A 19,966-nucleotide genomic window follows, 5' to 3' on the forward strand; every position below is an offset into this window, starting at 1 on the left:
GTTCTTCAGAGGTCTTGGGTTAGATGCCTAGCACTCATATGGCAGCTCACAGCTGTCTGTAACCTCAGTTTCAGGGGACCTGGCACCCTCACAAGGACATATATGTAGGCAAAACACCAATGCTCATAAAATAAAAGTTTAAAAAATAAAGAACATAAGGTATTTAAAAAAAAAAAAAAAGGAAGTCCTTCATGCTTTGAAGTTAGCTGGGGCTCAGCAGTTTGCAAGTATCATTTCTTCCTCTGCATGAGGTTTGCTCTTGCCAGTGTCCCTAACTCAAGTTATGAGAGCCACCTCCACAGCTGCTGGGGCAGCAGAGCTCACTTACCTCTGCTGCACAGAGCCTGGGCCGCTGGGCCACAGTCATTTAGACTGAACCTCACCAAAATCAGTTCGGGATTCTGAAGCCTCAGTAACTGTCCACTGAGTGGAAGCAGTCTGTCTTTCCTCACTTAGAGGATTTAGGAAACAGCCATTTGCCTGCTCGTTACAGTTTAAACTTCACTGAACAGTCTCCTGAGACCAGGCCAAGGAATAGTGTGACTGGAACTGAGGCTCCGGAAAGAAAATAAATTGGGGGTAGTGGTCTTAAAGGCACAGAACTAGCTAGCATGTATCCCCATCCTGACCTTCCTCCCAACCCCACACTTGCACCCTCCTCCTTTCCTCTATTGTCTCTCGGAAGAGATTCATTGCCTCATGAAGAACTGTCGGGTTTAATCTTTCATTCAGCTGCTCCGGTCTTATGCTTCCTCCTCTACCCCAGCACCTCAGAGATGAGGTTCCAGGAGGCGCTCAGATGTGGTGTGGAAACACACTGGCTTGCACACAGCTGATGGGGCTTCTTTTCTTCCTGCCATGAGCATGTAGCTGCTAGTTCTAAATGGGAACCACATTCACAATGAAGCTTCTGCTTTAGGAAGATGAGTGCTGATGGGAGTAAAAGGCCAGTCATGCTCCCCACCTCCCCCATCCCCAGCCATGTTCCATTGTCCACCTGAAGGATCAGTGGGCTCTACTGTCACTGGCATGCAGGCTGAAGAACCAGGTGCTGGGGATGATTTAGACCTACCTCAGCCTGGCTACCATGTTTTATCAGTGAAGGCCTGAGCTTAGAGGATGGGCTATTTCTTAGGATGCTGGGAAGCCATAGGCTTGATGAACAGGTTGCTTTGGAATTTTGGATCTACCATACAGGCTCAACCTAGCAGTATAAAAGGCCACTTCCTCCTCAGGTCATTTTTTTCATCTGTGGAGGGGACAGATGAGTAACTAGATGAATGGCCTCTCCCTTCCAGATGGTCTTGAAGGCTGCAGATTGTGGAGACAGCTGGACAGGGCCTCACAGCTCCGATCACCCAGTATGAGTCTTCTTGCACACATAGGTGAGCTGATACTGACTCAAGGATGAGGCAGGTGTCTCAAAGCCACTTTTTCCCAGAAATGCCTTCCCAGTAGTGGCCACCACTGAAAGATGGAATGGCACATAATCCTGTGCCCACTATAACTAAGCACAGCCCATCCCTGGGCCTTCAGCACTGCCCCTGGCCGGAAGATACCACTTAAAAGATGAGCACATCATGTCCCCAGTATCAAAGCCCTACCCTCCAGCCAGAGAAGATGAGAAACAAAACCCCAGAGATCTTCCATGCTACTGGTTTTCCTGCTGGGTTAATCTTAAACAGAACTCTTCCATGGCTTGAAAGGGTCCCTCAGGCAGACTGAAGTAATCTCACAGGTTGATCTTAAAACACACTGTTTATGTGTATGTATATATCAATGTTAGTTAGCATTAGGAAGTTCTAGGTGACAAGGCCTGGGCTCCCCTACTTTAGATATCTCCAGTCAACATTCACTTGTGCTCCTGATGTGAACCAAGGCTCTCAGTGTTCCACAAATCTCCCTCTTGACAAACTGCCATCTGTTGGTATGATACAGAGCCTAGCCTTGAAACCCATCAGCCAGCCTCCTTTGCACTTCAGGAAGTTACAGGTGCAAAAGGTAGGTTTGGGGCCTAGGAAGAAGGCCTGGGGTAGGGAAGGACACTAGCCAAACTTGCCATGCCAGTGTAAGGAACCAAGTTAGATTCCCAGCACCCACATAAAAAAGCAAGGTGAGACCACACACATGTCCATGACCCCACTACTTGTGAATGGTCAGAGACAGACAGGGTCATTGGGTGTACTGGCCACCAGCCTTAGAACCAGGTTCAGTGAGAAATGCTGTCTCAGGAATACACCCAATATTTTGGTCTCCATATGTGCATGCATGGGAACACACACACACACACACACACACACACACACACACACACACACACACACACACACAGAGTGAGCCCTGTAGCTGGCTTCTCAGTGGATGCCAGCTACTGCCTCCACATCTGGTCAGCATGCAGGACAGAGCTGTCCTGGAGGGAATCATGCTACCCTGAAGTATGAAGGGAAGACACTACTCAGTAAAGACCTTTGCATGTTGCTGACTCCTTTCAGCTCTGCCTTGGTTCACCAAGCATGAAACCACAGGGATTGAGCTAGTTCATAGAGTTCTGTGTCACTGTAATTCTTAGCAGTTGACACAACTCAGAAGTTGTATGCAAATAAAAACATAAACCATTGTCCAGTGGGAGCCATGTTTGGACACATACAGACTGCCTCTTACCCATGGCACTTGGTTTTTTAGGATTGACATGTAGCCCAAGCTAGCCTCTAAGTCATGATTGTCCTATGTCTGCCTCCTTCGTGCTGGGGTTACAGGCATGCACTGTCATGCATGGCTCCCCTTACCCCTCCTCCTTCCTGTACTTTTGTCTCAGTCATCCTGAAACTTGGGCCATCCCTATAGTCCAGTGGTAGTGTGTCTGGTGTCTGTGTCTTTGGGAAGGAGAGACTGTAGGAGTCACTCTAGAGAGCGCCTGTTTTGATGTTGGTGTCCTGACTGCAGCTCCAGATTGGCACCATGTGTGGCTGCATCTTCCCCTCTCCTTGCTCTGATTTCTGAGGCTGCCTGCACACCCCAGGCTGGCTCAGAAGGTAGCACGGCATCCTCTCTTCAGGAACATTTATGGGCTGCCCTCATGTATATGGCATTTAACAAAGTGCACTGATGCAGGCCAGTCTGTTCAGAAATCTACAGCCTGAAACAGATCACACTAGTTGGATTATTCCTAGAAAACAGTCTGTGAGCAGGAAGGAGCATAGAAGATTTTTACCCAGAAAGGACATTAGCATTTGGGAAAAGGAAATGGAAATGGGCCACTGTTACTGGACCAGTGGGGCAGCTATCTGTTTTGGCCCTGTGCCCCTGTGCAATGCCTAGGGATGCAAGGGTCCAGTTAGGCTGCCTCTCAAGACTGTGAAACAAAGGCAGAAGAGCTTTGCCTTACCCTGTGGGAAGCCACAGAGGATCTCATGGCTTTCTGGTTTGGGAAGTTGTTTGTTTTGTTAAAAGAAAGTAGAAAATGGCCTGGGTAATTGCATCTGTAGGTCCTGAGAATAGACAAATCTCGGATTAGGCAAGGGGTGTTTGGGGTGAAGACATGGAAAGAGTGGCTGTAGGAATATTCTGTAGCTGCAATCTGTATTCAGAGAAGAAAGTCTGGATTATTTTAGGCTGTAGGAATATTCTGTAGTTGCAATCTGTGTTCAGATAGAAAGTCTGGATTTTTTTAGGCTTTGATCCTCAGGGCTATGCTACTATCCACGAGGGTGATGTTTAGAAGGCCTGTGACTGGATTGGAGTAGGAAGCATCACTGATGTAGGTGAGAGGGGGAGCCTCAGAGTTTCCCCTGCATGTGCAAAGGCTCTGACCCCAGAGAAGAGTGGAATTGGAGTTGCGTGCTCAGCTAGGAGAGGGGCATGGAGTGGGCGCTCTCGCTCCTCTGGCTGGGAAAATGCTTTACTGTGTGCATAATCAGCTTGGTTCTGTGGTGGCTGATTAGTGAGGGCATCCCATTCTGCTTCCCTTCGTTTTGATCCTGTAGTCAGCTGCAGGATTATAGATGAAGTGACAAGGATGGCGTCTTGATTGGATCCAGCTGCCTGGAGTAAGTCAAGGACAGAGGGGCCTAGAAAGAACAGCTCAGGAAAGGCTCCAAAGGAATTCAAGACTCAGGACACCTCTGGTGCCTTTCAGCACACTGTAGTTTGGCAGTCTGTGACTCGGTGTCATGGATTAAGTTCTGGAGAGGAGGCTAAGTTTGACTGGCCAACAGGAAGAATCCTGTACTGAAATCTTAACAGCATTTGACCCTAAAACAGAGCAGATAATAATAACAATAATAATGAAAAGGGGATGATAATGATGATGGATGATGGCTGCAGATGAGGTGGGGGAGGGAGCTTGTAAAGAAGGAAGGGACTTAAGTTCCTTTGATTTCAGTATAGAGCTGTGTTAATTCAAAGTCAATAGGAAAGGCAACTGCTGTCTTCAGCAATGCTGGTAGAGTTAGATATACACCTACATCTTGCCATTCCAGCTACTTAGCATGTGCACTCGGGGCCCTTCAGACACTAGTGTCCACTGAGGCAGATTAGCCAGCAAGGTGCTGTGATTTGGGTGTGCTGAGAAAAAGAGATCTGTCCAGGCCCCCAGATAGACTTATGGCTTACACAACTGTTTGTGTCCTGCCTCTATAAAACCGTAATAACATCATACTATTTTAATCTGCCGAAATACACACTCCATACCAGAGAGCATTCAGCAGCAGCTCACACAGCCGAGGAACCGTCTGACACAGATTCATTTGTCTGCAGCTATTAGGATGATCTCTGTAGCCCATTAGTTCTATTGGTTACAACATGGTGTTAATGAGGCCAAGGTTGTGAGTGTGAGAGCCCATTAGATGCACTAGTGTCACACCAGGGTGAGCTCTTCTTATGACCCCCAGGCTTCACCCATGATGCAGATTAGATGTTCCATAAAATATGGAAATGACTGAGGAGGCCTGGGCAGAAGGTGTAATAACAATGTAATGACTCAGCAAATACTATCCCCCACACACACACCCCTGCCTTCTGGAAAAGCAGTTTGAACATGTGATTTGCTGTGAAAGAATGCTCCTGTGTCTGTCACTCCGGGGATGCTCATGCTTGTCACTGACAATAACCACTCTTGTGTTCTATGCAAGCACTATTCTGGTTATGATGAAAGTAAAGGGCTTCCCTCCTCTCCCTTCCCAGCCCCTTTGTGTCCTCAGCAGCTGGTGTGGAGTGCTGTGGTATGTGCACTGCTGTTCTTCAGGCTTGGATACCACAGTGAGTCTGTGGAGACTCTCCTAGAGAGAAGTAAATAATAACTAACTAAAGTGACAGCACAAGTGAAGTTTTAATAAAGAGAAGCAGGGGGCTGCAAAGTATGGATGGGGGATGGGGGCTGGCTGCAGGTGGCATTTGTCTGATACGACAAGCCAAAAGGGCCTGTGGAAGGTATTGATGCTTATAGGCAGAAGCTCCATTGATTTTGTAAGGGGCCAGCCTTTTGAAGCTAGGGAAATGTTCCAGAAGACACAGCAGATGCAATGGGCTTGGCATCTAGTCACAATCACAGGGAACAAAGGAAAGCATGGCAAAAGATGACATGAAGTGGGTTCTTAGCAAGGAGAAGACTCTGGGTATTATTCTTGGTGAAATAGGAAGCTGTTTTTGTTTGGTTTCGAGGTAGAATGTTTCTTAAAGATTTCCAGGATATATCCTTCATAAAGGATATATCCAAGTTCTGACCCTCAGTACCTCATATTGTGACTTTATTTGACAGTGGTGGTAGTTGGAAGTATGTTGAGCATCAGATATAAGGTCATGAAATTAGAGCTGGGACTTAAAGTGAGGAAATGAAATTATATTCCGTAAAGAGGGGATTTGAGAAGATAGGTTGGGCCTTTGGGGGTGTCATCCTTTAGATACTGCTGAAGATTGAGGAGACAAAGAGCATCACGGGGCACAGCAAATTGTCCCCCACTTAATGAGCACATTGTGTGTGGGGTAGGAATTGTGGGAATAGGGTATGTTTGGGCTTAACAAAAAAAAAAAAATCTTTTTATTCCATTGTAATGTATTTGTTGGGCACATGAAAGACAGAGGACAATTTGCAGGGGTCATTGTCTCCTACCATGTGAGTCCACAGGATGGAAGCCAGGTCAGCAGGCCTGGCAAAAGGCACATTTACCCGCTAGGCCATCTCACTTGGTCCATGTGTGCTTGTTAGTGTGCTTGTGTGGACATGTGTGCACATGCAGGTGTATGTGTCTATGGTCAGCACTGGTCTTTCCTTGACCAATTTCCACTTTAATTTTTTGAGGTATGTTTTTTCTCTGACCCTAAAACTCAGTGATTTAGCTAGGCTAGCCGGCCATTGAGCATCAGGGGTCTGCCTGTCACTGCCCCCTCTGCTATGGTTACAGGGGACACTGTACCTGTTTCTTCCCTACAGATTCTAGGAATCTAAACTCAAAACCCTGGAGTGTTCAAAGCAGGCACTTAAGAACTGCACCATCCCCTCAGCCCCCCCCCCTAAAGCTCAAACTAAATTGCAGGAAACATGTGGGAGAAAGTACCAGAAGTGCCTCACCGATGTCTAGTGCACTGTGTTCTGTCAGCCCAAGCACCATCTCTGAGAATTTCCCAAATCTAGAACCAATTGTTCTCAGAATATTCCAGAGCATAGGACAATGAGGTACTGATTCTCAGAACACAACAGGGAACTGCCACCCTACCAGACCCTGCTCAGAGTTCACATAGTAAGGATCCTTTGATTTGTCAGGCAGCAAAGTTTAATTTTCTGAATGTATGGTATACAAAGGATGGCAAGGCAGCTGGTTTCATGTCTAGCTGCATGAGCAGTACTCAGCACACCCTTCTCCCATGTGACTTGAAATGGCATGCATGCATGCCATGTTCTAGAAGAAGTCAAAATCCACTTCTGTTGCTGGACACTGGTGGAATACTAGCCCCTGCTTGATGGAGTCCTCAGAAGCCCACCCTGACCTCAGTGGTCTGTTGAGGCCAATCTGGGAACCTCAGCACTCAGCGGTCATCTGAGCTGGGGATGGCTTATTGGTGTGCTCTGTCCCTAGGTCTGGCGGGAATTTCCTGACCGGCTAGTGGGCTACCCAGGCCGCCTGCATCTCTGGGACCATGAGATGAACAAGTGGAAGTATGAGTCTGAGTGGACCAATGAGGTGTCTATGGTGCTTACGGGTGCAGCTTTCTATCACAAGGTAAGGGGTGTGGACACAGTGTGTGTGTGGTGTGTGCTTGATTCTCTTGTTTAATTTTCCAGAGTTTTCACTGGGTTTAGGAAAGATGTTTTACCTAAAAGACTTAGAAAAGCCATGTTGTATGCTACTCCTTCTAAACAAAAAGCACCAAAAATTCATATAATAAGTAAGGAAAAGCCACTTGTCTTTGTATCACTTAGAGACACTTAGAGATGCTTTTCTGGCCTTCTATTTTGTCTGCGCTCACACACACATACATAGTTGTACACATTCTCGTCTGCCCACTTTTTTGTTATTTAAGTGTTTAGTCATGCCATTCATCTTTCTTCATAAACAGTTATTTCATAGCATAATTGGTAATAAGCCCCTGTCTTGATGTTACTTAAATTATATTTATTTCTCTATCATTGGGTATTTAATTTTTGTCATTTTAGGTAATGTTAATATCCAATGCTTAAGTTGCAATTTATGTTCTTTTTCACCTATTGTGTTTATGGCCATTAGGTTCCTAAAGGTGGAATTACAACAAAAGGTGTAATTCCTTGGTGTTTCTAGATTCCTATATTGCCAATGCCAACAAGATGAGAAACTGACTGCCTTGCCCTCCTTTGCATAATAATACATTTAGAAAATTAAACTTTGATGAGTAAAATGAATCTTACTGTGTGAGCACTGATGGGGTTCTGATAAGGTGGCAATTCTCAGTGTGTGTTCTGACAGTCAGCATTTCATGGGTTTGTCTTAAGATTTACATTTATGCTGAGCATGGTGGCGCACACCTTTAATTCCAGAACTTGGAAGGTAAAGGCAAGAGGCTCTCTGAGGTCAAGACCATCCTGGTCTACAGAAGAGTTCCAGGAAAGCCAAGGCTACACAGATTTGTCTTGAATATCCAAAAAATAAACAAACAAAACCAAAAAAATAAATGTATTTTTATTATTGTTTTCATTATGTAGATGTGAGGGGAGAGGACTATGTGCACATGAGTACAGGCATCCGCAGAGCCCAGAGGTATTTGATCCCCTGAAACTGGAGTTATAGGCAGTTATGAGCCAAATAACATGGATGGTGGGAACTGAACCCAGGTCCTCTGCAAAAGCAGTACCTGCTCTTAACTGCAGCCCCTTGACTTATTTTTTAATTAGTGCAAGTTTAGTTACTATGCTGTTGGTTTTAGAGTATTCAGCTCAGCCCTTGCATTCCCCCAGAGAGTGTAGGGTTTAATTAAAAAGACTAGAGGAGCATACCTCCCTAACTGACGGCTTATTTTTGACTCATTAATTTCTAGTTCACTTATGGAGCTTATGGTAATTTCAGGTTGCCTCACTCTTGTTGTGCATCTTTAAGCACATGCCTTCACTCCTAGCTCATGCCTGGCTCCAGAAAACCTTTCTGGAGCAATCTATCTCATGACCACTTGCATGTTAGGCTCACATGCTTTATTAATAGGAAGACAATGGAAATATTTCTTTTACAACTCACCTCTGACCTATTATATGTAACATTCATAAATAAAACTTTCTACTTTGCATTTATTGAATGCTTACACTTTAAAAGGGGAATTTCAGGAATGTGAACTCACCACACCTGGTACCATCCATCTGTTCTTGTCACTTATATAGGAATCTACATTAATGTAAATCTTAGAAAAATAAAAGCACATATCTAACACTTTAATTTTTTTAATAGTGGTGTGTGTGTGTGTGCGTGTGTGTGTGTTTGTGTGTGTGAGTGACACAGTGTCCCACAGTGCACAGCACCATCCCATTTTAATTCCCTGGGCCTCTTAATTTCCTTTTGCCCTTCCCACTAGTAAAATCCTATACTACTGAGTTACCCTTGACATAGCAGCCAAAGAGAATTGCTATTTGTGTATTTCTTCATTTTTGTCTCGTGTGACAGTATTTCAATTACCTGTATACCTACAAAATGCCTGGGGACATCAAGAACTGGGTGGATGCTCACATGAACTGTGAAGATATTGCCATGAATTTCCTGGTGGCCAACGTTACAGGGAAAGCTGTCATCAAGGTAAGACTATGTCACCCTTGCTTGGCTCTCTGGAGCTCCGTGTTGTTCCTGATCCAGGAACAGTAAATAGGTGCTGCTCTCTATACCAAGAGTGGAATGATTCTGTAGTTTTCCTAGTTTTTTGGTTTTAAAGATCCAACTACCAGTATTTTGAAGTACCATTGCCATAACATATTAAAAGCTGAAAATGCAAAGTCTTTAGCCCTGAAAATATATGTTTGTTCTTGAAACTCTGTGTTTCTCAAATCCAAGCCCAAGTTACAGATCAATAGTGGAAGCCTGCCTACAAACAGAACCATCTTTTCTTCCTGGGTTAGAACTCCATGTGAAATTGGGTAATGCCAGAGGCTTCTCAGCCTGAAGGGTCAACATCATCATAGTTTAGGCTGACAGCATGGGTGGAATCTCACTGATTCCCCCATCACGTTTCCCAGGGCTCAGAGGGCAAGGGACTTCAAGAAAAATGGAAGAGTATAAATTGTGAGGGCTGCTTTCCAGAGACTCCAGACCTTAAATTGCTTTTCAGCATGTTGTTTAGCTATGACTGTTTACTGTGGGTGGAGTCTAGGAGTCTAGACCTTGCCCTGGTTAGTGTTCTCACCCTCCCATCCTTCCCTGTTTATGTATCTTCTTAGCAGCCTTTCTGGGCTTGCTAGAAGGATCACCACTGGTCTCCCCTTTGGAGAATGGGGGTTAAAAGGAGATAGGGAAGAGGAGTCGCAGGGTGAGGGGTGGCTAGTTCTTTGTTTGTTTGTTTTCCTGACCAAGGGAATTGGGAAATGAGCAGGCATCTCCAGGAGAGGTGCTGCTCCAGCTCTGGGCCTTAGAAGGGAAGGCCGAAGGCTGCCTGTTGGGACCAAGGTTAGACTGCAAGTTGTGGGAGGCTGTATTTCATCGCCCTCATGACTGCAAGAACAAATGGTGTTTATACAAGGACCTTGGCAGTGAGAAAACAGTCATTAAACAGGAATTAAGGAGCTTGTCATCACGACTTCTTTCCAGTTACAGAAGGCGAAAGCCCTCCAAGCTGTTTTTATTGGGCCCTTGGGAGTTCTGTTGTTGGCTGAGGCAGCCCAGATTGAATGGAGGGATGCTGAGGTGTGCGCATGTGCATGTGTGTATACTTGTACAGGTTGCACAAGGCATCCCTGCTCACAGCACAGAAGCCACAGAGTGGCATCATGGTGTGGCTGTATAGTCCTGGGCACTGACAGCTGGGTGTGTTTCATGTTCCTCGGCAGGTAACCCCAAGAAAGAAGTTCAAGTGTCCTGAGTGCACGGCCATTGATGGACTCTCACTAGACCAGACTCATATGGTAGAGAGGTGAGTATGCCTCTGAACTGAGGTCCACCCCAGCCTCCATCCCCATTCCCTGCCTGGGTCTGTTTATGAGACTGTGTTAGAGATATAAGGACAGCAGCTGGTAGCCAGTCACCTCCTTTTGCACTGTGGGAACTGAGTTAGTTCAAACCCAGGTCACCCAGTGAATTAATTTGGGATGCTGCTTGCTCAATTTGTAATGGCTGGAAGGGTCTGAAAAATATAGCTGGCCTTAAGCTCTGGAAGCCAGATCTTTTGTGTGGACTGGGTGACTAACTCTGCAGTCATTTGAATGGAAGTGAGATGACTCCGAGGAAACACTGGCTTGTTTCTCTGAGTAATAGCTCCATGTTACAGTAATGCTTGACTAGAAAAGAGTTAAGCCTAACCTAGCAGGGAGACTGACCCATTCTGTCAGTTCCTCAGCAATCACACTTGAGTGTGCCATGTCATCATGGGCTAAGAATCCTAAGAATCGTGTCATGGGTGTCTTTCGTCACAACCACTAGCATCTGTACTAGATCCTCAGGGTCTCCAGCCTTCAGAGATCCTGAATCCATCAGACTCATTTTTCTAGGAGCCCCTCCATACTCGGGCCCACAAGCTCTGACATCTGTCAGCTCAGTTGTCAAGGGACCCAAGTGTGCTCCAAGTATTCAGCAGCAGCATTTCAGAGGAGGCCTCTCCTTGGTTTCCCAAACAGCATGTTCATCTCCTGACAGAGTTCATTTCTGAAGGCCATAACCACAAGGAAATCCTCCTGGCCCTTTTCATTTATCTTGGGTTCTTTTGTGATGTTTTATTTCCTTAACTCTAAATAACCTCCTTAGCTCCCTCATACAGATATCTCACTCAAAAGCCATTGACTTTTACCAGCAGTTGATGTGAAATCATATATGACTGTCCTCTGTAAGTATGGCAGAGTTAATTATCTACCGTAGCTTATGGGGAAGAGGCCCCCATTGTAATTTTACCAGAGTAGATGAAATGGTTATTAAACCTACCTTTCTCCCTGTGTTGGGGAGAATTCATAGCATTAAAACAAGTGGTTGTGGGTGGAGTTAACATGGAGGTTACAGTACAGAGGAGGGAGGAAAGCTGACCCGTGACAACCTTGAAGTTCATAGTGGGGTTAGGCAGCTCTTCTCTAGCATGAGAGCCTAGCAGATTTAAAGCCGTGTTAAACGCAGGGCCAGAGCACATAGGAAGATGGTGTAGATGCCCCGAGCAGGGAACTGTGGAGGCTGCTTCTTCACAAAAGAGCTGTGAAAACAGTGTTACAATAACTTTCAGAACTTAGTGATTTGTATTTACCAACAATGGCTTATGCACAACAGACAGGTATATATTTATATGTATATAAAACCTAATGAGGTGCTGTTTGTGGTGCACCCCCCTGGGAAAGTACAGTTTATAGTAACAAGAGGCAAGAAAGGAAGATTCCGAACAATTTTGTTAAAAGTGGTAACATGTCAAGGGAAGCTTCAGAAATCACCAGGGGGCTCAGTGGTTAAAAGAACTGGCTGCTTTCCCAGAGAAATCCCAGTTCAGTTCCCCACTCCCAGCTTCAGGGAATCCAATACCCTCTTCTAGTCTTGACAGGTATCTGCACTCATGTGGCATACACATATACACACAAATACACACACATACATATTTTTTTTAAATCACCAGAGGAGCTAGAGAGATGGCTCAGTAGCTCTTCCAGAGGACCAAGGTTCATGTCCCAGCACCCACATGGTAGCTAACTGTCTAACTCCACTTCCAGGGAATCTGACACTCTCACACAGGTATACATGCAGGCAACACATCAATGCACATAAAATAAAAATAAATTGAAATGTTAAATAAATTAATTAAAAATTTAGAAACTACCAAGACCTTGTCCTCTGAGTATGATGAGCAGGGCAGAGGGAAGGGGAACTGTGAGGCCAGGTCAGCAAGCTCAAAGTTGGTTTGGCAGGCATGAAGAAATTCACTTTGAGCCAGAGTGAATCCCAATTAAAGAGCTTGAGTTTTTCTTTCAGGCTCTGAGAAGCCATCAAGGATTTGAAAAGGGGGCTAACTTGTTCAAGGAATAGCTCTGCTCTAAATTTAAAGCAGTCCTTAGAATGGGAAGAGTATTGAAGAAATGTGAGAATGACCAACTTGAATCTACACAGAGAGGCACAAATCCAAGTGCCCATAATTGTCCAAAGGAAGACATGCCATAGTTTTGTTATCACCTTGATAGGTGTGGGGGGGACGGGGGCTGTGGGGGAAAGAAGCTACAAAAATAACTTGGGTTTTTGAGGCAAGAAAAATGGCAGGACATTTCACAGTGCAAATAATACAGGGGAGGGATGAGCAGCTGGTGAACGATTGTCCCTTGAACAAGACAATGGATATAGGCAGGAGATTTGAATCATGGGATGGGTGGCTGTGAGGGCTCTCCCTCTGCACAGGCCATTGGAAATGAAGATGTATAGAAGTTACCTGCCCAGACATAGCAAGGAAGAATGAAGACATTTCTACATTTGGGAGACAGTAAATGAAAACAGAAGCCAGGAAAAAGGGAAGAAAGACAGGCAACGAAGAGCTGGAAACAAGAAAGCTGCCCTGAACACACAAACTGAGATGATGTGAACTAAATGCTCAGTGGAGGCCCAGACATTAACACTATAGAGTAACTAAGCTAGATGTGAGTTTTGGTGACCAAGGGCAGCTGGGAAATATCAACCATCTACTTGGGAAATTCAGTGAGGAGTGAAGGAGACAGATTTGAAAAATGCATTGGCAGTGTCCATGGGTAAAGGTTGGAGTCCTCACTTAAGAAACCAGGTGCTTAGGCTGGAAGAAGGAAGATAGCCTGAGCTGTCTAGAGAGCCCAGGAGATGGCTCACTGTAGAGCCTTGCACTTGTCATGCTTATCAACAGTTCCCTTTGCACAACACACTCTTCACAAGCCAGCAGAAGTAGAAACTGCTTCACCATCCTTTGATCTTATGTTGGGACCTGGAGTTCAGTCTGCATATTTAGTCATAGACTTTAAATCTTGGATCAGAGCTGTTGTCTGAGAAGGAAAGTAGTTTTTACTCCTTTGAGTTGATTGCCAAAGGCTGCTACTTCTTAAAGAACCAGAAGAAATTTTAGTCTCTTTGACCATTGCCATTGCTAAGGGTGCCTTGACAGACAGTATTGATTTAAAGCACCATTTATGTCCAGTCTTTAACAGTTAGGAATCTTACCTAAGGAAATTGGCTTTGCCTTACCTGAACTTCAGTTTTTCCATCATATGTCAAATTGTATGTCCATTTATAAGCTCATAAACAGTTATGACCATCTATGTGCCAAGCACTGTGTTACATACTAGATACAAAAATAAATACATGCTTGAGCTGGGCGTTGGTGGCACAAGCCTTTAATCCCAGCACTCAGGAGGCAGAGGCAGGTGGATCTCTGTGAGTTCAAGGCCAACCTGGTCTTTAGAGCTAGTTCCAGGGCAGGCTCCAAAGCAATACAGAGAAAACCTGTCTCAAAACAACAAAGATAAACAAACAAACAAATATATGCTTGAAAACCTGTGACCCAGGTTGGGCCCTTCAATGTTAATTTACATCACATTTCCCTGACACTATCTTAACAGCTCCCGGTTCTTTGTGTGAATGACAGGAAAGTAAGGTCCATAGTCCTTTCTTCCCCAGATACTTCAGCAGGTAAACACAGACCCTGGAAGTTTAGTGTGCAGCCCTTGATTAGAAAAGCAGAGTGGGAGAGGCAGTCTGATGGGGTAGCTGGACAGTGTGACTCAAGTGAGCCATCTGTGGCCAGCCATACTGTACCTAAGCCAGATCCCCTGTGGGAGAAGAAAGTATGCAGCCCAGGGAAGGGCCTTAACTGTCAAGAATGGCCAGTGTTACTTCCCTAGCACAGACTATGGAGGAAAGTGGCACTTGACAGAGCAGAACCAGCCAGGGCAGCTACTGCAAGCCTGAACCGCAGTGGTAGCTCTCAAGTTGCCCAGCTCATAGATCTGGTTACAGAGGAGATGTCTTCAATACTCCAAAGGGCTGTGAGCCACTCTCATGCAGCAAGAGCCTTTTATACAGACACTAGAGACCCTATACTGGGCCTAGCAGGGAGTAGAGGTAAGAAGCTACTGCCATGTGCATACAGCCAAGGAGAAACTCTGGCTGGCCTGTACTGCTTTGGTCTTGTGATTAAAGAGCAGGAAGCTGTTGTACCTAGACCCATCAACTTATCCCTCTTATCTTTCTCTCATCCTCTTTAATTTTTTTTTTATTCTTGAGGGTTTCATGTTACATGCAATGAAATATGATCACATATACCACCTATTTTCCTTCCAAATTCCTGCCTGTTCCCTTCAACATATTTCCTTCCCAAGTGTATGTCTTTTTTTTTTTTATAACCCCCTAAGTTCAGTTAATGCTATCCATACGTGCTTGGGTATAAGGCCATTAGCTGGACATGGGAAGCCTATCAGTATTCACATCCTCAATCAAAAATGATTCTCCATCCTCCAGCAACTGTCTACTCCAGTACATCCCAGTAAGGGGTGGGGTCTAGAGATTATATATCCCATCAATGATGGGATTTTGGCTCTCATCCTCTTGTTCAAGACTTGCGCAAGGAATCCTAGCTGCTGTGAGTTCATGTTTGTAACTCCATGTCCAGAAGGCAGCACCCCATAGCACTTCTGTGAATTCCCTATCTCTTACACTCTTTCTGCCTTACTGCACCTTTCTGGGTTTGGCTCTGGTTCTGGCACTTGTTTGTTTGTTTGTTTGGCTTTTGCATATCAGCCTCTTAATGTCTTAGCCTTCCCTCTAGAAACTGGGATAGAGGAGATATCTGAGCCCAAGGGCTATCACAAGCACTCATTCCCTTGGGGAGCATCAATGAACATTATTACCTCTGTGTTGATGGGAGATGTCATTCTGTAAATATGTTTTTCTTATTGGTTAATGAATAAAGCACTGTTGGCCAATAGGAAAGCAAGATAGGCGGGACAAGAAAACAAGGAGGATTCCGGAAGTAGTAGGGAGGAGATCCAAGATGGAGGACCTTCAGGGTAGTACACCGGGGTCTCTCTCCAGTAATATAAGACCACGTGGAAATACTTAGATTAATAGAAATGGGTTAATAATTAAGACAGAGCTAGCCGATAAGAAACTAGTAACTGGCCTACAGCGTGTCTCCAGTGTCTCAGTGTATTAATCAGGGCTGGCGTGGCGGTGGGACCAGACCTGCAAGAAAAACCTTACTCATAACACTGTGTTGTTGTGAAATGCAACAGGGAAGGAAGAGATGATGATGGCAGCCTTCACTAACGAGACCTTCCTGGTCCCAAAGCTCTTCTCTGTCTACACATTTGGGAAGCAGCTTAAGGGGCCTGGAGACGGAGAGGTGGCAGTGAGCATTTGGAGCTGGCTCCTGCCCTGTGACCAGTCTTTCATCAAGCTTCCTTGCTATAGCTCTCTGGCAGCTGCTGAGAAGGCACCAGCCTTCTGAAATCCATCCTTCTGAGCCCCAACTTCAAAAGGGCTTTTCCCAGGCTGCTTCCCCTCTGGCCTGGTGCTGACGCATCCTCATTACCCAGCTGTCACACTCAGTTGGCCTGACTGACCTGAGTCATTCCTATAATGGGGGCCTGACCCTCTCCTCTGAAAGGAGGTTCAGCTTTGAGGGTGAGCAAAGGAAGCTCTGCTTTGCAGTGTTGAACTCTTGTCACCAAGTTGCACTTGCTCCTGGTTCTAGTTGGGGAGTAACAAAAATCACACTAATTATGCAGAGAGCCCTTGTGAACTCTTGCTGTGTCAGAAGGCTAGGTATTTACAGGCCATTTGTGAGTGCTGGGGAGCTAAGTGCTCATTGCTTGAAACTCAGAGACACCAATCTTTCTGCTCCCCTGCCTTGCGTGGATAGGACCCTTCTGTCCACCTCTTCAGTTTAAGCAAGCAGAGCAATTTTCCTTTCCATCATCCTGCTTCCCTGTAACTGGCATAGATGGGGTTAAGATTGCTGGAGCTAATCCACCTGGGTTTGAGGCCTGTTAGGGCTGGAAAAATGACTGGAATTCGAAGGGGAGGGGCAGGTGTCCTGACCTGCAAGCCTGCAAGACAGCATCCCCTATTCACTTTCTCCTTCTGAACAGACCCAAGGACCTCAGGTCACCTTGCTTTCCATCACAGCCTTTTGCAGAGCTCAGCAATGGGCTGGGTACCCTTTCAGCACCTTTCAATTCCCTTGTGGACAGTGGCTATGTTGGGCTTTGCTGTCTCAGCAGCTAACCACTTCCATTCTGCTTGCCCTGCCCTCTCATCCACCCACAGGTCTGAATGCATCAATAAATTTGCTTCTGTCTTCGGGACGATGCCTCTCAAGGTAGTGGAGCACCGAGCTGACCCAGTGCTCTACAAAGATGACTTCCCTGAGAAACTGAAGAGCTTCCCCAACATCGGCAGCTTATGAAGCTTGTCACTACCCAGGGCTTCCACAGCCCAGCTAGGCCCTGCAGCACTCACTGTGGGGTAGAGGAGGCCAGCCTGGGTCAAATGTCCCCAAACACTCTGGAGCCTCTTGAGCTGTGCAGCTCACTTTGCCCTCCTGTCTACAACAGAGCCTCTGGAAATGCCAAAGGTAGAAAGTCTCAGGGAGGAGCTGCTGTTCTGAACCCAGTGTATCACTTTTGGCTTGCGGACCCAGTTTACCGGCTCACTGACCTACAGCTGCCTTAGAGAAGAGAGATGTGATGACTGTCCACAGTTTTAGATCCAGGAGTCACAGCAGAGGCATGCGGTCATTTCACATCAGCAGATCTGGAGGAACAGCCAAGCCTAAAACGTGCTATAGATCCCAGTACCTCTGCAGGTTAGAATTGTGCTTGAACCTGAGTCACAATTCTGGGTACTTAGCAGAAGAACACGGGCTGCCAAGATGCATCCTGACAGTCCCTGAACAACTCTTTGTTTTGATATTATTAAAATTATTTTTTACTCCTTTTCCTTCTGTCTAGAATGCTGGTTGTCGGTTATCCAAGAATCTGTCCTTGTTCTGTGCATATAACCCCACCTTCTGTCCTAACAGCCATCTGGGAAGATGCAGCCAGGAGGGATACCCAGCTCCATATGCATCAAGGATATGAAGAACCCATGAACAAACATCCTAAAAACAGATGCGACAATCACAGGTATCCTTAGCCTGGATATTTCATAGGTGTGCTCAGGGAAATAGGGGTCCTCTGCTTGCCCCCCTGCAGCCATTCTAGCTGCTACCATATTGTAAGAGCTGAGGGCATTGTGACCTCCCACCCCAAGAGGATGCCCAGGATCCTTGTTCTTTTGCTGTGGCTATAACATTGGTCAGGGGGGTTCTGGCTAACATTAAATAATGCCGTAGCAACCATGCCCCAGCAGTTGCTGGTATATTTAAATCATTACATTTCAGCATTTCCTAATACTGCACATGTGTGAATTATACCTCTTTAAACCCAGTTGATGAACAAATCTACTCTGGCAAATGTTAAATGTTATAGATTTGAAACAGATTTATCTGGGTCTAATATTAAGATTAGCCACAGTTTGGGCTTTAGCCATAACATATGTCCCCAGAACACAAAATACATAACAATTTGCTTAGAATATGGATATAGTTACAGAAACCTAGTTGTATGCCAGTCATCGTCGCTCGCGTACCACCCATTGTTCTGTTGAGCAGTGTGACGAACACTGACTTTATACAGTGGTCCTGGGTCACTTTGAAGCGAGCAAGAATGGCTCATCAGGTAAAAGTTTTCTACACAAGCCTGATGACCTGACTTCAGTCTCCAGAACACAAAATGGAAGGAGGGAACCCACTATTGTAAGTTTCCACTGACCTTCATAGCCCACTGTAGCATGTGTACACACACACACACACACACCATGCCCGCATATAGCAAACCAGTAGAAGATCCCCTCATGCATTCCCACTAATGGAGAGCAGAGGAAAGATTCTGAATCGGCCAGAGTGGCGATAGAGATCTAGGAAGTTCATGTTAGCAGAGGGTGGAATCTGGGGTGCTACTGGGATGGGCTAGGGCACATGTTGTAGATGCAGACACTCCAGCTATGCCTAGTTCCATGAGCTGTAGGTGCTTACAGTGGTCAGCAGCAATCATGGAAACTTTGTGGGATTACATGCACAAACAATGCGGGAGGCCATAGGCTTAAAGCCAAAGAGAAGGGTTTCTTTGGTACCCAGAACCTTGAAGTTGCAGTGTTATGTGTTTCTATTTTTTTTAAGGAGTCACCATCCTGTTTCCAAGATGGGAGATATGGGTGTAGGGAGGAGAGAGACACCTTGAAATCCCTGCAGAGGGCTAGGGACTCTGCTCATGGTGGGTTTATGTGGCATCACCCTCAGCCTGGCTGTTTCAGAAGAGAACCAACTTGTAAAAGTTGTCTCCTGACCATACATGCACCATAAGACATATTTGCATGAACCCTCTCACACTGAAACACATCCATATTGAAGGGACTGAGGACTTGATAAAGTGCCCACAGCACAAACATACAGACCTGAATTCCATCCTCAAAACCCATGTAGAAAGACCTAGTATGGCACTACACACTTGCAGTTTGTTGGGGAGGTAGAGATGAGAATCCCTGAGTTCTGGCCAGCCATCCTAACCAAATTGCATTCCAGGAAAAATCAAAGACACTGCCTTTAAAAAAAAAAAAAAGGAGAGTGAGGGTGACACCAGAGGCTGGCCTATGGGCTCCATGGACACATGTACATGCACATGTGACCTGCACACCACATGGAAGCACATACACATGAACACACCACAAAAATATTACTAATTAAAGAAAAAGAAATTTAGATTGGAAGAGGAACTGTAATCTCTGATGTTGTGAGCTCTGAGGATCATGTGATGGTACCCCACTGTTTCCAGAAAAGTTGGGGGGTTGGGTCTTACAGCATAGCATAGCATATAGTCAGTGTTATGTTCAGAATTGTGTCTTAGACTTAACACAAGCCTCACAGGTTCTGTCTGCAGAGCAGGTGGTTCCCTCAGTAGAAGCTCAGGACAGAAAATATAGCGAGCAGTTGGGATTGGGAAGGGCAAAGGACTGTACCCCACCTCTTGTGTCTTAAGCTAGCCAGCAAGTCTTGCCTAAGCTAGGGTCAGGACCATCAACCCTTGGGACACCGCAGAGCCTGGTTTCAGAAGCAGAACAATAATGCTAATTAAATTGCCATGTTCTGGCCTACAGCAGACAACAGCTGGTTCCAGAGTAAGACATCTTTTTAAAGGGACTGCAGCCCACCATCCTATAGAGAAGAGGAACCAAACTGGCTTGGATCTGGCCCAACTGTGTTTACTGAGCCACAGCCTTCCCCAGGGACCATCTGGGAT

At 45.6% G+C, this 19,966-nt stretch overlaps 1 protein-coding gene across 1 annotated transcript in view; it reads left to right on the forward strand.

Moving 5' to 3' along the window:
• The window catches only part of Ext2 (exostosin glycosyltransferase 2), a 134,939-nt gene extending 117,364 nt beyond the window's left edge, over positions 1-17,575 (forward strand). The window contains exons 11-14 of the mRNA XM_051184124.1: positions 7,071-7,214; positions 9,117-9,245; positions 10,487-10,569; positions 16,899-17,575. Of these exons, the coding sequence (XP_051040081.1) occupies positions 7,071-7,214; positions 9,117-9,245; positions 10,487-10,569; positions 16,899-17,037 (495 nt within the window). The 3' untranslated portion in view covers positions 17,038-17,575. The remainder of the gene's footprint in view (positions 1-7,070; positions 7,215-9,116; positions 9,246-10,486; positions 10,570-16,898) is intronic.
• Positions 17,576-19,966: the final 2,391 nt, after the last annotated feature.

The sequence above is a fragment of the Phodopus roborovskii genome, unplaced genomic scaffold (assembly GCF_943737965.1).
Source record: "Phodopus roborovskii unplaced genomic scaffold, PHOROB, whole genome shotgun sequence".
In the NCBI taxonomy this organism is placed as follows: domain Eukaryota; kingdom Metazoa; phylum Chordata; class Mammalia; order Rodentia; family Cricetidae; genus Phodopus; species Phodopus roborovskii.